The sequence below is a fragment of the Simochromis diagramma genome, unplaced genomic scaffold (genome assembly GCF_900408965.1).
Source record: "Simochromis diagramma unplaced genomic scaffold, fSimDia1.1 OVJJ01000717.1, whole genome shotgun sequence".
Classification (NCBI taxonomy): domain Eukaryota; kingdom Metazoa; phylum Chordata; class Actinopteri; order Cichliformes; family Cichlidae; genus Simochromis; species Simochromis diagramma.
Window position 1 is genome coordinate 1,854,083 of NW_024387503.1, and position 18,835 is coordinate 1,872,917.

At 39.0% G+C, this 18,835-nt stretch overlaps 1 protein-coding gene and 1 non-coding gene across 4 annotated transcripts; both read right to left on the reverse strand.

Annotated features, from left to right (window-relative positions):
* Positions 1–1,407: 1,407 nt before the first annotated feature.
* On the reverse strand, positions 1,408–1,479 carry trnaw-cca. Its single transcript has one exon. It is a non-coding gene; the product is annotated as a tRNA-Trp (tRNA).
* Positions 1,480–4,133: 2,654 nt separating this feature from the next.
* On the reverse strand, positions 4,134–18,812 carry cul2 (cullin 2). Of its 3 annotated transcripts, none has more exons than XM_040018682.1 (21): positions 18,671–18,812; positions 17,149–17,287; positions 16,686–16,788; positions 16,507–16,601; positions 13,970–14,075; positions 13,659–13,741; positions 11,877–11,973; positions 11,510–11,620; positions 10,457–10,619; positions 10,185–10,309; positions 8,560–8,667; positions 8,390–8,449; positions 8,164–8,292; positions 7,910–7,996; positions 7,648–7,800; positions 7,480–7,557; positions 7,325–7,391; positions 5,499–5,701; positions 5,294–5,395; positions 5,062–5,178; positions 4,699–4,830 (listed from the first exon to the last, which is right to left on the reverse strand). In XM_040018682.1, exons 2-21 carry the CDS (start codon positions 17,265–17,267, stop codon positions 4,699–4,701), a joined length of 2,238 nt encoding a protein of 745 aa, XP_039874616.1. In that variant the 5' UTR covers positions 17,268–17,287; positions 18,671–18,812. The 3 variants fall into 3 exon arrangements, with proteins under 3 accessions (XP_039874617.1, XP_039874616.1, XP_039874615.1); XM_040018681.1 differs by lacking the exon at positions 18,671–18,812 and adding an exon at positions 18,249–18,396; XM_040018683.1 differs by lacking the exon at positions 18,671–18,812 and having other exon boundaries at positions 4,134–4,830; positions 17,149–17,267.
* Positions 18,813–18,835: the final 23 nt, after the last annotated feature.

The window sequence follows — 18,835 nt, forward strand, 5'->3', positions numbered from 1 at the left end:
TAAAAACTAACTGCTGTTTTGATATTTATATCACACTCAGTGTTGTCTAACATCACCTAATACAAGTCCTGTTAATGTTCAGAGTGTGTTGCATGCCGAGGCATGTGTTATTTCTCCAGTAGTGGGGCTAATTACACTTTCCTTTAGTTCATTAGTAGCTCAGGGCTACACTGAAACCCCATCTATGACTAATGCAGCAAAACATTTAAACAAATTAACCTCAGACTAACCATGCACGGCCCTCTTGTCCTTTGTAAGATGCAACACATATAAATAACATTTTTGCATGTTTTTTTCTTACAAAATTTGCCTTTCAGATTCACAGTGAAATGCATTCTTTAACCTGCAGCTCTGCGTGTTTCTGAAAGCTGAAATAGCCCCATCTGCAGGCTCTTAGAAATATTACATCTTTTCCCGTCAAGCCTTGTTTGGATTAAGCCTCGAGCCTTTAATTGCTGTGTTTGTGGGGTGGGCCTACGAACACTGAGAATGGTGTTAGCGTGCTAAGTGTGATTTCATGGATTATAAATGCTGCCTTTCGCTGTGTTACACTTGCGGATTTTTTTATTTTTGTTTATGGGATTTTCCAGAGCCTGTCAGAGCACATTGTAACTTGATCTCTGAAATCAAATGTGTTTATTTGCACATGTTGCGCTGATCATTCAAAAGGGCCTAGTTTCTGAATGGAACATTTAAACAAGACCTACAAGTCAAACAAAAAGATGGAGGTAGCGAGTGGGAATGTTTTTTTTGCTTTGTTTTGTAGGTAAAACACACCATTTTTTCTTCAAAGATTTAGCGCTCTCTCATGAATAACAGTGTCAAGGGAGACAATGCTTCGGCACCGAAGGACCTGCTCTGAGATAAACACAGTTTATGGTAACAAAGTTAACGTCTGGGGCTGGGTGACTTGTCATATTCATTAAATCTGAATATGTCCCTCATAAGAACTGTTTTGACCCAGTTCTTCATCTTTTTTAAGTGCAGGGTGTTGTGCCAGATTGAGCCCTCCTGCAGAGTAGCCCTGTACAGTAGACTAACTGCTAAACCAGTCTTCAACAGACTGCTTCTTCACATCAAGAGCTAACAAAAATGCCGCTATTGTTAAAAAAAAACCTCCGTATTTGTTGTTCTTGACAGTTTTTACCTGAAAAGCACTTTGACCTGTTTATAAACGCCGTGTGACCATTTACATGTTCAACTCTGTTTGTTGTAAACTGTTTGCCTTGCTTGCTCTTATGCAGACCAACCTCAGAGGGTAGAGAGCCCCGAGATGAAGTTATTGTTAGACATGTAACGCCGACAAGCCAAACATCGATTTCCCTTTGACTTTCCTTGCTGCTGTTGTAGTTGAATTTTCTTAGCATTTATTCATGACGTGTGAGAGTCACGATTTTGAAAAAGCTATGACCCCGACGTGATTTGAACACGCAACCTTCTGATCTGGAGTCAGACGCGCTACCGTTGCGCCACGAGGTCTTCTACACTATCACCACTATGAAAAGCGAACTACAAAGTCCTATATGTTCGTGTGGATCATACTAGCATTTTTATTTAAAATATTATGAAATATAGGCGCAAACACCTGACTTGTGTGAACGCTTCACTCACACGCAGAACACGCGGGGCAGCTGAATAACAGGCGCATTACAGGCGCCTCTACGGACACCGCTGCTGCTTCACTGACAAATTCCAATTTCTGTCATTAGAGCCTGCGTCAGCACCATGGACAGCTGTTACCACAGCGACCGCACCTCGCGTGCGGTAGTCGTTAAAAAAATATGGGCGTGATGAACGCGCATGCGCGAGTTACATTTAAACGATTTCGATCAACAAGACCGGTGAATTCTTTTATCAACGTATATTTTTAAGTCATTCATTCATGTGTAAGCACCTGTACCTGTATCTTCAACATAAATTTATGCCCACTTTAAATAAAAACACATCACAAGGAAACGTCGTCCGTACATTTTTTATATTCTGGCATTAATTGAATCAATTGAGGAGATTACGAATGCTATAGATCAGAAACAGTATGCAGCTGGAGTATTTCTGGATCTCAAGAAAGCATTCGACACAATCAATCATGACATATTAATTAATAAACTGGAACGGTACGGGATCGGGGGGGTTGTACTGCAATGGGTGAAAAATTATTTAAGTGACAGGAAACAATTTGTGAAGCTGGGTGTCCATTCCTCATCATGCTTGGACATTGCTTGTGGTGTTCCACAAGGCTCTGTACTGGGTCCAAAATTGTTTATTATTTATATAAATGATATTTGTAAGGCATCTGATATATTAAAATTAGTATTATTTGCAGATGACACAAATATTTTTTGTTCTGGGGGGAATCTAAAGGAGCTGCTGGATACAATTACTTCAGAAATGTGCAAAATTAAAAAATGGTTTAACAGGAACAAACTATCGCTAAATCTAAGTAAAACTAAAATTATCTTATTTGGGAATTCCCTTAGAAATGCACAAGTGTAGATTCATTTAGATGGTGTGGAAATTGAAAGAGTACTTGAACATAAGTTTCTTGGTGTGATTATAGATGATAAATTAAACTGGAAGTCTCATATAAATCATATACATAACAAAATTTCAAGAAGTGTCTCAATCTTGAGTAAAGTAAAACACATTCTGGACCACAAATCACTCCACATTCTCTATTGTTCCCTGATTGCACCGTATTTGAATTACTGTGCAGAGGTTTGGGGCAATACTTACAAATGTTCGCTATCATCAATCTTTATATTACAAAAAAGGGCCATAAGGATAATCCATAAAACTGGTTACAGAGATCATACAAATCCACTATTCTTAAAATCAAAAATTCTAAAATTCACAGATCTGGTTCATTTTCTCACAGCACAAATTATATATAAAGCAATAAATAACCTGCTTCCTGACAATATTCTAAAAATGTTTTCTAAAAGGGAACGGGGATACAATTTGAGGGGGGAATTAAATTTAAAACATCCTCGTATCGGTACAACATTAAAAAGTTTTTGCATCTCTGTGTGTGGAGTGAAGCTGTGGAACAGACTAAGATATGAAGCAATGTCCAAGCATGGCGCAGTTTAAAAAGCGGTTTAAGGATATGGTTTTTACAGGGTACAGGGAAAAGGTAGAGATTTGATAGGGTGTTCTTGTCTAATATTTTCATGTGTGTGCGGGTGCACGGGTATCTTGGTATGGGTATATATATATATATATATTTGTAGGTTGTGTATCCTTGAGGTGTTAATTTAATTATTGTAAATGTGTATATGTGCGTATGTGTATATAAGTATGTATGGATAGATAGAAACATATATGTATATATATATAAAAAAATGAAAAAAATTACACATAACATATAATGTAATTGCAAGGAGGTATTTCTGTAGTCTATTGATACTAGATAATGGAAAAGGGGTGGGATTAAATAAGCTTATGCTTCTTCCTGCTCCTTTTTGAACATGAACGTTATTTGGAGTTGTGGTTGCTCGTTTTCCTTTTGTTTTGCTTTGTTCATTTGTCTCTTTTAATTCTATTTTGTTGTACTTTTTCAACCTGTTCAAAATAAAGATTCAATCAATCAATCAATCAATTCCACAGGTGCGATTAATGAAAAGAATCTGTTTCAGGTTCCCAGCATTTTACATGCCAACACGTGGTTTTCTGGGCTATTGTTAATACTGCAAGTGATAACTTGCTTGTGTTCTTTTCTTTTTCCCTTTATTTAGTTAGGAAGTGAAACTCTTGAGATTAAGAATCTCTTTTGCGATTATAAACACAGAAAAGGTCTGTTCCTGTCTGTACAAGCCACCTGTCTCATATGGGAAAGCTCTGTTTCCAGCTCCTATCCTCGTGATCCTATCCTCACTTTTCATCTGATTGCCACCTTTCAACCCTTATCAGCTCATCATATTAATGTCGAATCACTACTCGCAGCTGCTTGACACACAGATAAGAAACATGGCAGGCTTCCTTTCCAGTGTTTTTGTGATATATTGATGATCTGCATATTTCTGGCAGCTGATCCGAACAGTGTGTTTACAGTGTGTACACAACTACAACAAGAAAACATTACCTGTAATGATTATATCTATCCCCCTCACTGAAATGGAAACACTACACAAACCTTTACATAAACCCATCTGTGTTTTTTATTCATTTATTTGACAAGCAGCAGGATCATGTTTGTCTTTATATTTGAAAGTAGATACAATAATCAGTATAACATTTTATTACAATGTTTTCCTAACTTTAATACATTTAACAAAGAAAAAAATAAACACACAACAACGGCAAATGTGAGAAAAGAAAGCATTTTCTTTTAAAAGTGTCTCCAATTTTTTCTTTTTTCCTTTATTTTCTGTTGTAGTTTATCAGCTCTCCGCTCTCAAACAGCTACAGGCATTCTCTTTGACGCACACGTGCGTGGCACTGGTGATGTTGTAAACAGCTTAAAAATCAGAAAGTGGGCAGGGTTCGGGAGGAGAGCCTTATGAGTGATGATGACGTGACACGATGACTTTTCTTCTTTTCAAAGATGGAGGCACCGGTTTCGCTTTATTTTGCTGCACGGGGATCGGAGCAGACAGTCCAAAACCAAATGAATGAAGGAATCCGTTTCGTGTTTTAAACCTGTTATCAGTCAGTCAGTCAGTCACAGGGGCGGGTGTTTCTGTGGCTCGACTCTTCTGCTTATGCAACGTAGCTGTACTCATCTGCCGAGGTCTGGCTTCGCTCGATGTACTGCTTGTCGATGAGCACCTCGATGCACTTCTTGATCATGCTGATACTGGGGTTGAACCTGGCTTTGGACTGATTAATGACCTGGACACATGAAGTTTCATATGTAAGCAGAAATATAGATGATCTCAAAACAGGTAACCATTTAAAAACATTTATGCTCATGCTAAATTTACTCCTCGGGCTTCCAACAGCCCTTCATTGCGAGCATCAATTCATTCAATCCAAGTAAATCCCTCTGACATTGACCTCAAAGACTTGTTGGCACGTACGTTTCTTTCTATCAACCTATTTGAGACAAAAGCTTCTGCTCACCTCCTGGATGAGGGCATTGTGCCGGAGCACCTTGCGGGCTTTCATGATTCTCACTATAGCAGCTTGTAAATACATTTTGCGGTCCTCGTCGACAGCGCTCCTCGTCTGCTCCATCTCCTAAACATGAGACAATTCAGGGGGCACGTTTTTAAATGTCAAACACACATGTATATACACTGCTCAGTTATCTTATAACAAAGCACAGAGACAGATCAAAATCTATTTGCCTGACCTGTGGTGTGTCTTTCTGCATTGACGTTGTGATCTTGAACTTTGTCCTTTTACTAGTGAAACTCATATTTAGTGAAAACGTCGACTCGGTTTCAATCTCCTCCTGTGAGAAGAGGGAAAGGATTCTGAATTTAAAACACTCTTGGTGCTTAATGGAATATTAGCTGAGCTTTGGGATCCACGTGATCCCACATGAAAGCTGACACCTTTTGTGAGTCGTGGTTGAGCATTTTGACGTCCAGCAGGGACTTTATTGTTTTCTGTAGCTCCTTCTCATTCATCTGCGTGCCATCCTGCAGCTCCTTATAGGTCACTGTTTGGCTGTTGTTGAAGGCCAGCAGCACAGCCATCTGGTAGGTGGTCACCATGGCAACGTAGGGCTTGGATAGATAGTTCATCTTTACTTCACCTGTGCAGGAAACAAATTACATTTGCATTTGTCAGTTAGCATGAGTCCAGCTCGCTGCTTGTTACTACCTTCGTTCACCTCCGTGCATGCTTGTCCTGCATCCTCAACTGCTTATCTCACTAGAAGTTTGTTTCGAAGATTTCGCCAAACCATAATCATGCAACTTCTGGCATGAGACACCCATTTGCAGGTCCCATCTTAGTCTGCTCAAACTGATCTCATGGTACCACAAATGATGAAAATAAAGTCTACATGTGTTAAACGGGCTTTTTAACTGCACACTGGACAAAACCGAAACACGTCCTCAGCACAAACACAGGTCCATCGACCTTACAGTGAGCGCAGAACCAGACTTATGGGATTCAACTTTAATCTCAAAATGTGAAGAGGAGCTAAAGTTTGATGTGTAAAATTTGATGTGTAAAGTTTAATATGTTCTTCAGAGATTATTACATACCACAAACGTCTCTCAAGTGGAGAGTGATAACTTTAAAATGATTATCCATCATCTTGACCCAGAATGGGTCATGATCTGAGAGCATATGGAACCTGTCTGAAGTGAACTCTTGTTGAATAACGGATAAATCTGTTTACTGATGTCTATATGGGTGTGTTCCTGTGACTATACAGCAATCAGGCATAACATTATGAGCACTAATAGGTGAGGTGAGTAACACTGATTTTCTCTTCATCATAGCACCTGCTAGTGGGTGGGGTATATTAGGAAACAAGTGAACATTTTGTCCTCAGGGTTGATGTTTTACAAGTGGTCCAAGGAATAAACAATAGTGAACCAGAGACAGAATCAAGGGTGGCCAAGGCTCATTGATGCAAGTAGTGAGCCAAGGCTGGTTGTGTGGTCCGATCCAATAGATGAGCTACTGTCGCTCAAATTATCGGTTCAAGAATGGTTTGTGGAGCACAACAACGAGTTTGAGATGTTGGCTTGGCCCAGATCTCAATCCAATCGAGCATTCGCGGGATGTGCTGTCCAAACAAGTCAGATTCAATGAGGCCCCACCTCACAACTTACAGGACTTAAAGGATCTGTTGCTAACATTTTGGTGCAGGTACCACAGCACACCTTCAGGGATCTAGTAGAGTCTATGTCTCGATAGGTTAGAGCTGTTTTTGCATCAAAAAGGGGACTAAGGTGACACAATATTAGGCAGGTGAGCATAATGTTGTGCCTGATGAGCGTACACAGGACGTAACTTTACTTTATATTACCTGTCAAAATATAGGAGCCAATTCACTAAACTCTGGCTTCAAGGATTATTTGTCACCTAATGTAGAATCAAATCACTGCTATGTGACAACTGTGGCTTGTTCTGCAAAGGTTAAAGGGATGTTTTCATGTAACAGTGACTCATGTTTGATGGAATCACTTTAATGGATTGAAAAAGAAAGTAAAGTTACAGATTCCATGCACGATCCTAATGATGCATGCATCATTTTCACACATGCATGTCCCACTTCCAGGGAAACAAATCTCTGACATACAAACACATATAGTTTGGTCCTTCATAACAGTACTCCCGTTTCTGTTACGCTTCCTGTTTGTGCTGAAAACGGTGCTTTGTTATACTCGCATCTTGCATAATTCTTGTGTATTTGTGTTACCTGTGCAGAGATAGTGCAGCCAGGTCAACTTTCTCCCACTGAAGTGCTGATTATAGAACAACTCAAACTGAAAAGGGAAGGTGAAAACAAGGTTAGTCCAACAATGTGCTCCTTTGATCAGCATCACTCTTTGAGTATTATGCAGCGCTCCTCACCATCTGCACGCTCTTCTCTAGTTCTTGAGGGATGGCGAATGTGGAGGAGGGGACGTGTGTGAGAGGCCAGGCTCCAGCCTGCCAAGCGAGAGCATACGCCACAACATTACAGATTAAAATGTGGGACACAGGCTAAAGTTTCATTGTGAAGCATTTGTGTTTACTGACCTGTAATACATAGATCTGGAAGCTGATTCCCAGGTCCACCACTGTCTCCTGTGTCTTGATGAAATTGTTGAACTTGTTGTTGAGGTCAGCACTCACGCTCATGTCTGTGTACATTCTGTGGAGTTTGCTGGTGAACTCATAGCCACAAGCTTGCTGCAGGGTAAGAAGTAGTATGAGCAGAGGTGCAGTAAAGAAGGTAAATGAGAAGCAAAACAGAGAACCTTAGGTGTCTCATACATCACAAGTCCAGCTGTGGATTTACCTTAAGTTTGTTGATCATGGCTTCTTCTGAATCCATTGACAACGATAAACCATGTATTAACCGCTTTGCTAGCATTCTAGCGTAAAACTTTGGAAAAAAAAAAGAGAGACAAACAATGTATATTTTGGGACAATTGAAGATATTAAAAATGAACACCACTATTTTCAGCTCAAAACCAAACTTCAGGGCTGAGTTGCTATGTCAAAATGTGACAACAGTTTTTTTTCTCCTTTTCTAATACGCCTTCTTGTTACCTTTTGAAAAATGTCCTTGTCATCTATGTACTTGAACACTGTGATGAAGCTGGTCAGCTTGTCCTCCACTTCATTTTCTGTCATTCCTTTAGCAGACTTTTTCAGTAGATTGTCACAGTATTTCGCCAGCTGGACAGAAACACAAGGAGGGACATGACCTGGTCAAGGCATGGGGTACAGCACTGCGTGATGCTCTGTGTGTGTGTGTGTCTGTGTGCGTACTCACGAGTTCAGGGGCTTTGCAGATGGACTTGGGCTCCCTGAAGTTAACCACAGACGTCAAAGCCTGAGAAAGAGACATCAAATAAACACTGGCTGTCAAATGACTTGAATTGTGAGAGAAATGAAAATAAACACACACTTGTACATTCAATAAGACCGTGAGGAGTTTGATACCTTATCGAGGGCACTCATGAAGTGCTGATCTCCATTTAGAACTGTGTTAATGAGCTGAACAAATTTACTGTGAACTTCTAGCACTGACTCCACAAACAGGGTTGGCATCTAGGGAGGGGTAGCAGGAGAAAGACAAAGCAGTATAAGTAACAGACATTTTTAACGATAGAGAAAAAACAAACAAACAAAAAATGCTAAAAACAATGGACAGCTAAAAATGTAAACGTAATTAAATTATTTAAGGGAAAAAGTGGGATCATGTATGTCAACTTATCAAATTATCATCATTTGCAATAATATTGATACCAACAGTGCCATCTTAGCCTCTTCCAGCACAACTTCACACAGCACTGCTACAGTCAGGCACAGATCCTCCGCTCACTAACAGCTAAAGTAGTTAAAATTCAAAAAACACTGATCGACAGTTCCAGAGGTCTGTAAAGCTCCTGTTTCGACAACACTGAATTAGTTAACAGTTAGTTAAATAGTCAGCACAAATGTTAACTTGGCCAGCTCACATGTTAAAATTAGCCATTTAACTATTACTAATTACTTGACAGTCACGTTAGCCACTTGTTATCATTAACGTAGAAACAAATAGACCACAGTTAGATACAAGATAAATAATTATTGCAGGTTGAAGGGGTCAAAGATTGAATATTGAGCTGTGACAGAAAGGATTATAGACACATGAAGAACCAGGCGGGTTGCTGGCTGTGCAGAGCAGCGGGGCAACTGTAGCTGAACTGAGCAGAGAGCCCAGAGTGTGGAGAACTAATCCGAGCAAATAAAGAGAGAAACCGGAGCAGGGCAGCCAAATCGGATGGTTTCAGTGCTAAAGAGCAGAGCTGAGGATGTAAAGAGCTGTGGACTGAGGTGGAGCAGTGTGAACAGAGAACTTACAGTCAGATACTGACAAGATGACCAACTTGAACTTTTCTACTTTCACAATAATTTATTAAAATGTGTTTCTTATGTTTTTGTAGCCAGCTTTAAAATTCTTCGTTGTTTTATCATAACAAAGATCACACTTTATTCAAAGCTCACTTTTACAGAATGTTCAAACTGGTACTGGTATGGAGTTTGAAATCCTAGTATTGTAAAACACTTATGCCATCGTACATATTAGTGACAATCTGGTTACTAACAAGTCAGATATACAATTTAACTGAACTTTAAGGCGACGAGCTTACTGTACTTTAAACCAAAGCATTTTTAAGCATGCAGTTTCTCATTGGAATGTCTTAGCTAATTACAGCGCTTCAGCTTTCAATTGCATAACACGCTTCAACCTCAGCATGTGTAGTTTTCAGTTTGAGGGTTTTAGTTTTGTTTATATACTTGATTCTTTACCTCATAAATAATACAACAGTCCTTGGTGATCTGGTAATTTGCCATTGGTCAAGGTAGCACAATTCCTAAAGAAACATCTAAAGGTACATCCACAGAGGAAGAGATGGTTGACCACTACCAGGTATTCCAGACTAGTTTTCCTCTGATGCACTTTCCAATTTTTTTTTTTATATGTCAATCAACTCCCTCTTTGCTGTCATTGGCAATTGCTTAGGTGTGTTGTATGTACAAGTAGAGACAGGCATACGAATGTAGACAGGTGTAATACTAACATTTTCCTGAGAGAGGTTACTGGTTCCTCGGATACCCTCATTGTGGATATGGACTTGCAACTCCTGGATCATATGCGGCAACCCATTAGACACGGCCCGTAACAGGGTGTACATGTTGGCCATGTCTGGACAAAATGACACAACGTTTCACATTACACAGATTTTCACATTAGAAGTGCGTACTTTGTGAGAGTGTATATAATTAATTTGGTGATAAACACTGTCTTCGAGCCATAAAACAAAACAAACAAAAAAACCACAAGCGGACGAACCATCTTTCTTCTCCTGCCGAATGATGTTCTGGCACTCCCCGTGTAGGAACTGCAGATGATCTGCCACCATCCTCTGCTGGCATTCATGGATGACTTTGGCGTAGGAGCTGGGGTGCAGGTACTTCCGACATCTCACTTCTTCATCTTTCAACCGTGCTAACACCTGCCACAAAAGAAAGATGTGATCAAAAGGGCAGGTAGCTTGGTTTCAAACCAAATACAGTTGTAGGTCCATGATTTTCAGCACTTTAAAAAAGGAGATGGGTTTTATACCTGTACACTGTTATATTTTACAGGAAAAAATAAACATACACCTATACACTTAATGGCAAAACAAACATCTTAATCTGAAACACTGCGCCACTCCTTAAAAGATGTTATAAAGCTCTTTCAGGAAACACGTAGCCGATAACAAAGAAGGACAAACAACACTTTTTCCTACACATAGTTGTAAACTGGGTCAGATAAGGAAGCACAAGAACACTCTATAGTACTATACTGTATAATAGTATATAATAGTACTATAGAGTCTGCTGCTGCTCTTTCGCAGTCATATCATATATTGATCTATCAAATGGGAATGCTTGACCTTGATGATGACCCTGTTTACAGGCTCAAGGGACAAACGTACAGCATAAATGTGATTACTGCAGTGACTAAGTGACAGAGAAATGGTGTCATGGTAGCAGACATGGCCCAGGAAATCCTGTTATCAGCTTTAGCGATTTAATGATATAGCTAATATTCACATTAAAACTCTTATGTCACCAGACTGACAGGAACTGATGAGTTGATATGAATAACCTGTGGATGGTGGTGCACACACATACACGCAATCATTCACAGAAAGATGCAGTGATAGTCATTAGAAATCCAAGAGTGACTAAAACCAAACCAACTGAGCTTCATTTTGACTTCTTAAACACAAGAAAGCTCAACAATATCAAGATGTTTAAAGCGATGCTCAACTACAGGAGCTTGTTCGCTCATGTTCATCCTGGAACACATCCAGCGTTCACATACTTTTACTATCTGTTGTCCATCTTAGCTTACCTTCTCCATATACTGTGAACAGTTGGATTCCTGCAGTAGATTGGAGGCTTCCTGTTTGTAATACTCTCCTGTTTTGGTCAGAAATGGCCCTTCAAAGATTTCCTGATAAAACTGCAGCATAGGAAGAGAAGGTGGCATGCACAGGAGTTATCGTTTAATATGTATACACTGGTCTATGTAAAAGGCTGCTTTGTACTCCATGGATAACACAAAACTAGTGGTATTCATGGCTGTGAAAGTTGGCTACATTGTTCGTATGGCGCAGAAAATATGAATCCTAAAAAACCCCACAAAAACAAACAAACAAAAAAAATCCCAAAACAAAACTGTAGGAATTGGATGGCTGAGCTGTTATTTGCTGCCTCACCTTTAGTGGAAACTTCTTCTTGTACTGTTCAACATGAACAAAGGAGTTGATGACCCCATGGATTACTTTCTGGTTGGGATTCTCACCGCAACGATCGCTGTCAGAGAAGAGGAAGGTTTTTTGAAATGTTTAACTAAATTGCCTTGAGCTAAAATTATTAGCAGATCTCATTTTTTTCCCTTAGCATATGGTAAATAGTTCATAAAGATCATGGATCCAGACTAAGGATGCCAATCCAGTACTTGAGTTTTTTTCTTTTCTTAGTGAGGTAGAGTTGCTCATTTCAGTTTAGTTTATACTATTATTGAAATGTTTAGTGTCCATGTTAGTTTTAGTCATCTGTTTAATTGTTAAAACATGGAGGGTATTTTTAAGGGGAAAGACTTATGAAACACGGAACAAGTATTACAACACTAACAAAACTATGTGAAAGCAACTGACTCATGCAGCCGTGGCCAGAAGTTTACCTACACTCACCATGAGCATGAATGTCATGGCAATTTGGGGCTTTTAATGATTTCTTCGAAGAGTTCATTTTCCAGGATGGAATGACTGTACATCTTTAATGACTTTCAAAACTAAGAGCTGCACAAGTTTGGATTAATTTGGGATTTTCTCTAATTCACACATGGTGGAAAATATCCACACATTCACTTAAATCTTTCATTTAATGGTGCCGTGCTTTCTAGTTAGCGATTGAGTACAATTGACTAGAACGTGCAGTTTTTCCTTCCTTCTTTCTCAGACTGCTGGCTTATTTTTGGTTCCTCGGGTATTTAAAAGTAGAATGGGAGGCAGAGTCTTCCCTCTTCTGTGGAACCAGCTCCCAGTTTGAATTTGGGAGACAGACACTCCCTTTGCTTTTAAAATTAAACTTAAAACTTTCTGTTTTGATAATGCTTACAGTTAGGGCTGGATAAGGTGACCCTGAACCCTCCCTTAGATGCTTGAGGCTTCCCATGATGCACTGCATTTCTTCTTCACTCAACTCTTTTCATTTTCCATGTGTTTATGCACCACTCTGCCTGTCTTTTGTCCCATCTCCCTCCCTTTACCCCCAACTAGTCATGGCAGATGGCTGCCCCTCCCTGAGCCTGGTTCTGTCTTAAGTTTCTTCCAGTTAAAAGGGAGTTTCTCCATTTCCCACTGTTGAGGGTTTTCACTGTATTATTGTAGATCTTTACCTTACAACATAAAGGGCACTGAGGCACCAGAGGAATATAATTGAACTGATATGAAATAAAAAGCCAGGACTGTGCCAGGAAACAAACAAACTGAAATGAACTCTCTGAATTCTGCCAAAGAGAGTGATCAGAATCCAGCCAGAATCACGTCAGAATCTTGGTAATATTGCTGACAGCTACCAAAAGCATCTGGCTGAGGTGCAACTTGCTGAGGGACATTTACCTAATATTAGTGCAGGTGTGTGTATTTCAGCCTGCAGGTATATTTTGGAGAAAATCCTAAATAAAATCAAACTAGTGCACCCAGTTCTTATTGGTTTTATAAGTCAGTAAACATGTATGCCTTACAATGCTTCAATAAAAGACTGTCATTAAAGATCTGCACTTAAATCTTCTCAGGCATATTGTGCTGACACATTTTACAAACTTCCCCAAAAGACAGTTACTCTATATAGGGACTGGAAGACAGCCACTACAGTAACTGAACTCAAGGCCAAATGATGGAATAGATGACAGCAAAAATATTTACAACAGACTGTTTTTGGCAAAAAAAAGAAAAGAAAAGAAATTTTTAGAAAAGAAATTAGAATAAACATACTTTTTGATTTCATTTAGCAACATCCGGATGAGGACAGCCTGAAGAGGCTCGATCATTAGCTTCCTCCACATATCTAATGCCAACTGCAAAGAAAAACAAAAAGACAGCATATTAGTTCTGCTTCAGCACAGACAAATCCTACATCTAGAAGGGTAGTGAAAGGAGAAATGTAGGTCTATGCAACAGAACACTGATACTGAATCCTGCCAATCTGTCCATTATAAGCACTCCCCTTATCTCCATCTAATATAATCCCAGCGCCCATTGAAAAATAGATGTGCAGCAAAGGTTTTTATGCCAATGCTTAGTACCTCTCCGATCTCCATAAGCGGCTCATTCATGTCCACTCCCCCGTAGCCATACTGCAGGTCAGCTTCTGTTAGTTTGTTCTTCTTGATGAACTGAGTGTTGAGGTACCTGAACAATGTGGGGAGATATTCAAGATGTTTAAAGCATCGCAAAGATTGGAAGGAGGAATAAACACAGGCCTCATGTTTTCTGAAGAAACACTAAAATGCTGCTGACAAATGCATCCTGTTTTCATTCACTCATAGACGCTGTGTGTTACTGGTATTGTTTGGTTAACCTCTTGGTTGCTCACTCTGTGGTTATTTATCTCAAAATTAATGAGTGAAACACAATATCCAGACAGTAATCAATGCTCCCATTATATTTTGTAAGAGCTTTTTTTAGTCTAGTTGCACTTTCATTATTTATTATTTACGAAAATAATGTCAAGAAAATGATTTTAAAAAGGTTATCAACACTAGTCAAACACATTAATAATGCTTGGTGGTCTCACATAACAGGATATGCTCAGAAAGATTTGTTTATCTTTGGATCTGTTAACCAACATTCACAGTGATGAAGTTTAAGAAATCCAGATCCTCTGGCAGTGTCCACTGCCCTTTACATTTCAGACACTGAAGCTGAGCTTCATTTACTTGTTCAGCCAATTTGCTCTGACTGAAAAACACAAAAAAACAAACAAAGAAAAGAACTGAAAAACTGTAGATTAAGTAATTAAACTACAATCAAAGCAGCAATAGTACTTTGTGTAGTCAAAAGTTTTTGAATTTTTCCACAATTTGTTCAAAATATAAAAATATTAAAATATTAACAAAGCATTGGTCTTTTTAATGTGCCTATTCACGTTTTCATTACCCAACTGTATCATCTACTCTTACTGGTAGCAGTTTATAACAGATACATTTGAGTACTGAGCAAAAATGAGTTTGCCCTTGTGTTCTGTAATGTCTATGAGAAGAACAAGATAACAGTAAATGAGTCAGTAATAGTCCAGAGTTAACACTTACATCAGTGGAAAAGTTTTATTTATTTACCAAGTAGCACCAAACACTGCTACAAGGACGTCTCAGTTTGTAGTACAACTAATTTATATGACAGATAATCAAATTCTGAATGCATTTGCTATTAGGGAGGATTCATATGTATACGCTGCTTCAGGGAAATTACTCACCATAATGTTCATTTCTTATTAATTTTGATGTAAATCGATAAGCTGGACAAGCAGCTACAACACTCTTTCATTACTCAAAATGATTTGACTAGCTGGCCACAAGCACTTGAAGTGCTGAACTTTTCTTAACGTTTCAGCACTAGTGAAGCCACAAGTCAGTCAGGAAGCTGAATGGGAGGAAGGAGGATTGTAGCCTGAGTTGCGTACAAATGAATGAATCCTTAGTATTTGACAAACAAAGCAAAAACTGAGTTAGCACAGCAGGACAACTTCCAGACAAACTGACAACTGCTTTCAAGCTCTAATCCATGATGGCTAATTTAGTCCACCTTAAATAGCGCACAGCTATTATATTATATTTCACAGCTGTGCAGCCTGCCTGTGACATTCAGCTTGATTTCTCTCATTCACTCTGACTGTAAGTCAACCTGCCAATATACCAGCTAGTGTTGAGTACCAGTAACTGCTGGAGAGCAGAACTGTAGAAATAAAATAGTCATTATTGCTGTTGTTGTTCTTTTTTTATATATATTTTGGGGCATTTTTTGTTCCTTTGATTATAACAGAATAGTTGAGAATTGCCAGGAAAGCTGAGAAAGAGAGAGAGGATGAGAAGACGCACAGCAAATGGCCTGAGGTGGATTTGAACCCAGAACTCTGCAGCAGTCTTACAGCTCATCAGTCGCCTGCTCAATCCAGCAAGCTAAACTTACAAGTTAACAAAGTCTGTTCTGATTCAGTCCAAACTGAACGCAACTACACATGTATTTCACAAATTGATGTGTTAAGAATAATAAGCATCTCTCTTCGATGCTAACAACTGAAGAAATTCACTACTAAAGCCAAGCGCCTTACTTTCTTCTCTCTTGCTTGGGCCGACATAAATTACAAAAGCATATGTATGCACAGGGAGTCTGGTGGGTAGCACGCATAAAAATAGATCTAAGAGCTCTACAAGGGAATATTGATTTAGAGTGAATAAAGACACACCGAAAGCCTCTTGGCACCTCACACAACGACATTCAAAGTAATATTTTAAGGGACAAACTAAAGGCAGGAATACTGAGCCTTGTAAAGGAACAGAATTAGTACACTTTGCATTAAGGAACGCTAAACAAACAAGTGGACTTGACAAACACAGAAGCCTGGGTGAACTCATGCCTTCAGTTAAAAGTGAATGTGAAACACCGACTACAGACATGTTTATGGTTTGAATCAGGCAACCTCAAACAACAGAGGCTATACAAACATTTTGTTTATAGATAAAAAGAAAAAAAGGCTGGAGTAAATTGTGTAAATCAACTCTGTGACTCACTGATATCAAATTGAAACTGAAATTACAGACACACAAAAAAGCAGAAATGTTACCTGTACAAGCAGTCCATGTAGTCGGCTCCTTTACTGTACTCATCCCAGTATCTGTGGTACATCACTAAAACCTTCTCCTCTGATTCCAGAACTTTCTGAAATACACACATAAGCGTGGCAGCTTTAGAGGAAATGCGATGTGATAAGCAAAGAAAAAGCACAGAAGAACTTTTGCTTACCTTGTACAACTGACGAACATGGTTCTCAAGAAAGATTTTGGTCTCTGTGTATAACTTTTCACCTAAAGGCTCTGGGTATGCAACACACAGGGCATAGATGTCACTGGTGACAATGTTCAGGAAGAATGTGAGGGATGTAAATATACACACATTTGCTATTAAAAATGAATAAACACAAATGTATTTTACAATGACAACAATGCTTTGGCAAATCTGTATTTACACTCAAACCCAGTGCTGAAACTTAAAAAAAAAAAAAAAATCTCATGTTGCAGGCTAAATTGGTTAAACATGAAGCGAGCTGGTAAAGTCTCAGATTAGTCTCAGATTTAGCCATTCTTATATTTTGCACAACTCTGTTGCTTGTGAAGCTCGCACACAAGAATTTCACTCACATGTACTGTATCAGTGTACCTGCACATGTGATGTGACAATAAAATTGATTTGATTTGATAAAGGATACGAGAACCTATCATTCCAAGTGGCTCTTTCCACATAGTCGAGCATCACCACAGCCTTGATTGTTGTCAGTAACTTGTTCCATGTCTCGTCAAAATTTACCATCCGTGGCTTTAAGGACATTGTACAGTTTCTCTTTTAGCCTAAGAGAACGACAGAAAAAAGCACATGAAAAGAGGAGTGTGCAAAGAGATTTTAAAAAGGAAGAAATAAGGGGCTTAGTTCCTGGCTTTCGTTTCTTCATTAATGATGCAACTGTGTAGTTTGCTTTATATATGACAGTAACAGTCAACTCAGCCTCAGTAGCAATGGCAACATAAAAGAAATCATGGCAAGGTGTATTCTCTCGACTGTTTATTTTTACTTTCACATGAACCATAATACAAATACGAAAACAGCATTACTCTTAGGGCAAAATTTATATGTAGACAAACAGAAATGAGTGTAACACCATCAGCCTGCTCAGATCAGTTTGGCAGCAACAGATGAAATCAACAGAATAGACAAGTTCACTGTGTCATTATTAGCGGTCAAACTTGGTACGCACTGGTGTCAGCATCACGTAGCAGACATCCTTAAGCACGTTACCTAGCAATATTAGTACCAGCTTCTAGGGTGTGCGCCGGTACCATCACAGATTACATGACCAGAAGGTGAAACTGGGCCCAGTGTTATTTCTTGTCATTCATATCACTTAATTTCACGTCACAGAAAACACTACTACATCATCAGCCACTTCACATTTACAGATGTCCGACATACAAAACGAAGCATTATTAATAAACATTCCTCTCGTAGTCGCGCTTAACGTAGCTAAGTTAAGGTTACTAGCTAGCGGAATGCCAATCCCAAAATAGGATGGCGAGCTAAAAGGCTAACTAGCTTCTAGCAAGCTAACTTCTTCCTGCTCAAGTCCGCACAGTTTTGGTGAATCAGCTAGCAGTCGGCTAGCAGCAAGCTAACAGTAGCTCAGCTATCGCTAGCAAAACTGTCATCTTCTTCACAATTTTCCCACATTTACACTGACAGCTCGGCAGAACACGGTGCTGCTGTTAAACAAAACAGTTCACTAAGGTCGAGCGAGGACTCCTGGATAGTACTTACCTCTGTACAGTAATTACTTGTTATAAAACTCCGATTTCTCCGCTGTCACAGGCTTGATTTGTCTCACTTACAGGTCTTCCCTACCTCTTGGATTATACCATTTTGTTAGATGCCGATGTATTATCAAGATGGGTAATAGTCATAAAATATACTGTTACCATTCCCTGTGGTTACTTGTATTGAATAATAGTTTAATATTTTAAACAATTTATTCCAAATCTGTTTGTAATAAAAATAAACCCCTTAAATCAACATCACGAGAACACCCATTTAAAATGGTATCGCCCAAACTACGGCGACTGCTTAGGGATTGACCATCAAAAATGTCATATTCTTCATATTCTCTGGGTTATCATCGGAAATGTTTTGGTATTAGAAAACGTGTTTTTTTTGTTTTTTTGTTTGTTTGTTTGTTTGTTTACCTTAGGTCTCACAAATATGCAGCATCTTTACCAGGCAGCTCAAGAGCCAAGCTCCAATTTCCCTCGAGATGAATAAAGTATGATCAATCAATCAATTCTCACAGTAAAAGCCGACACAAACCTGATAATTGTGGAAGAAAATTAATCAAATAAAACTTGTAAACT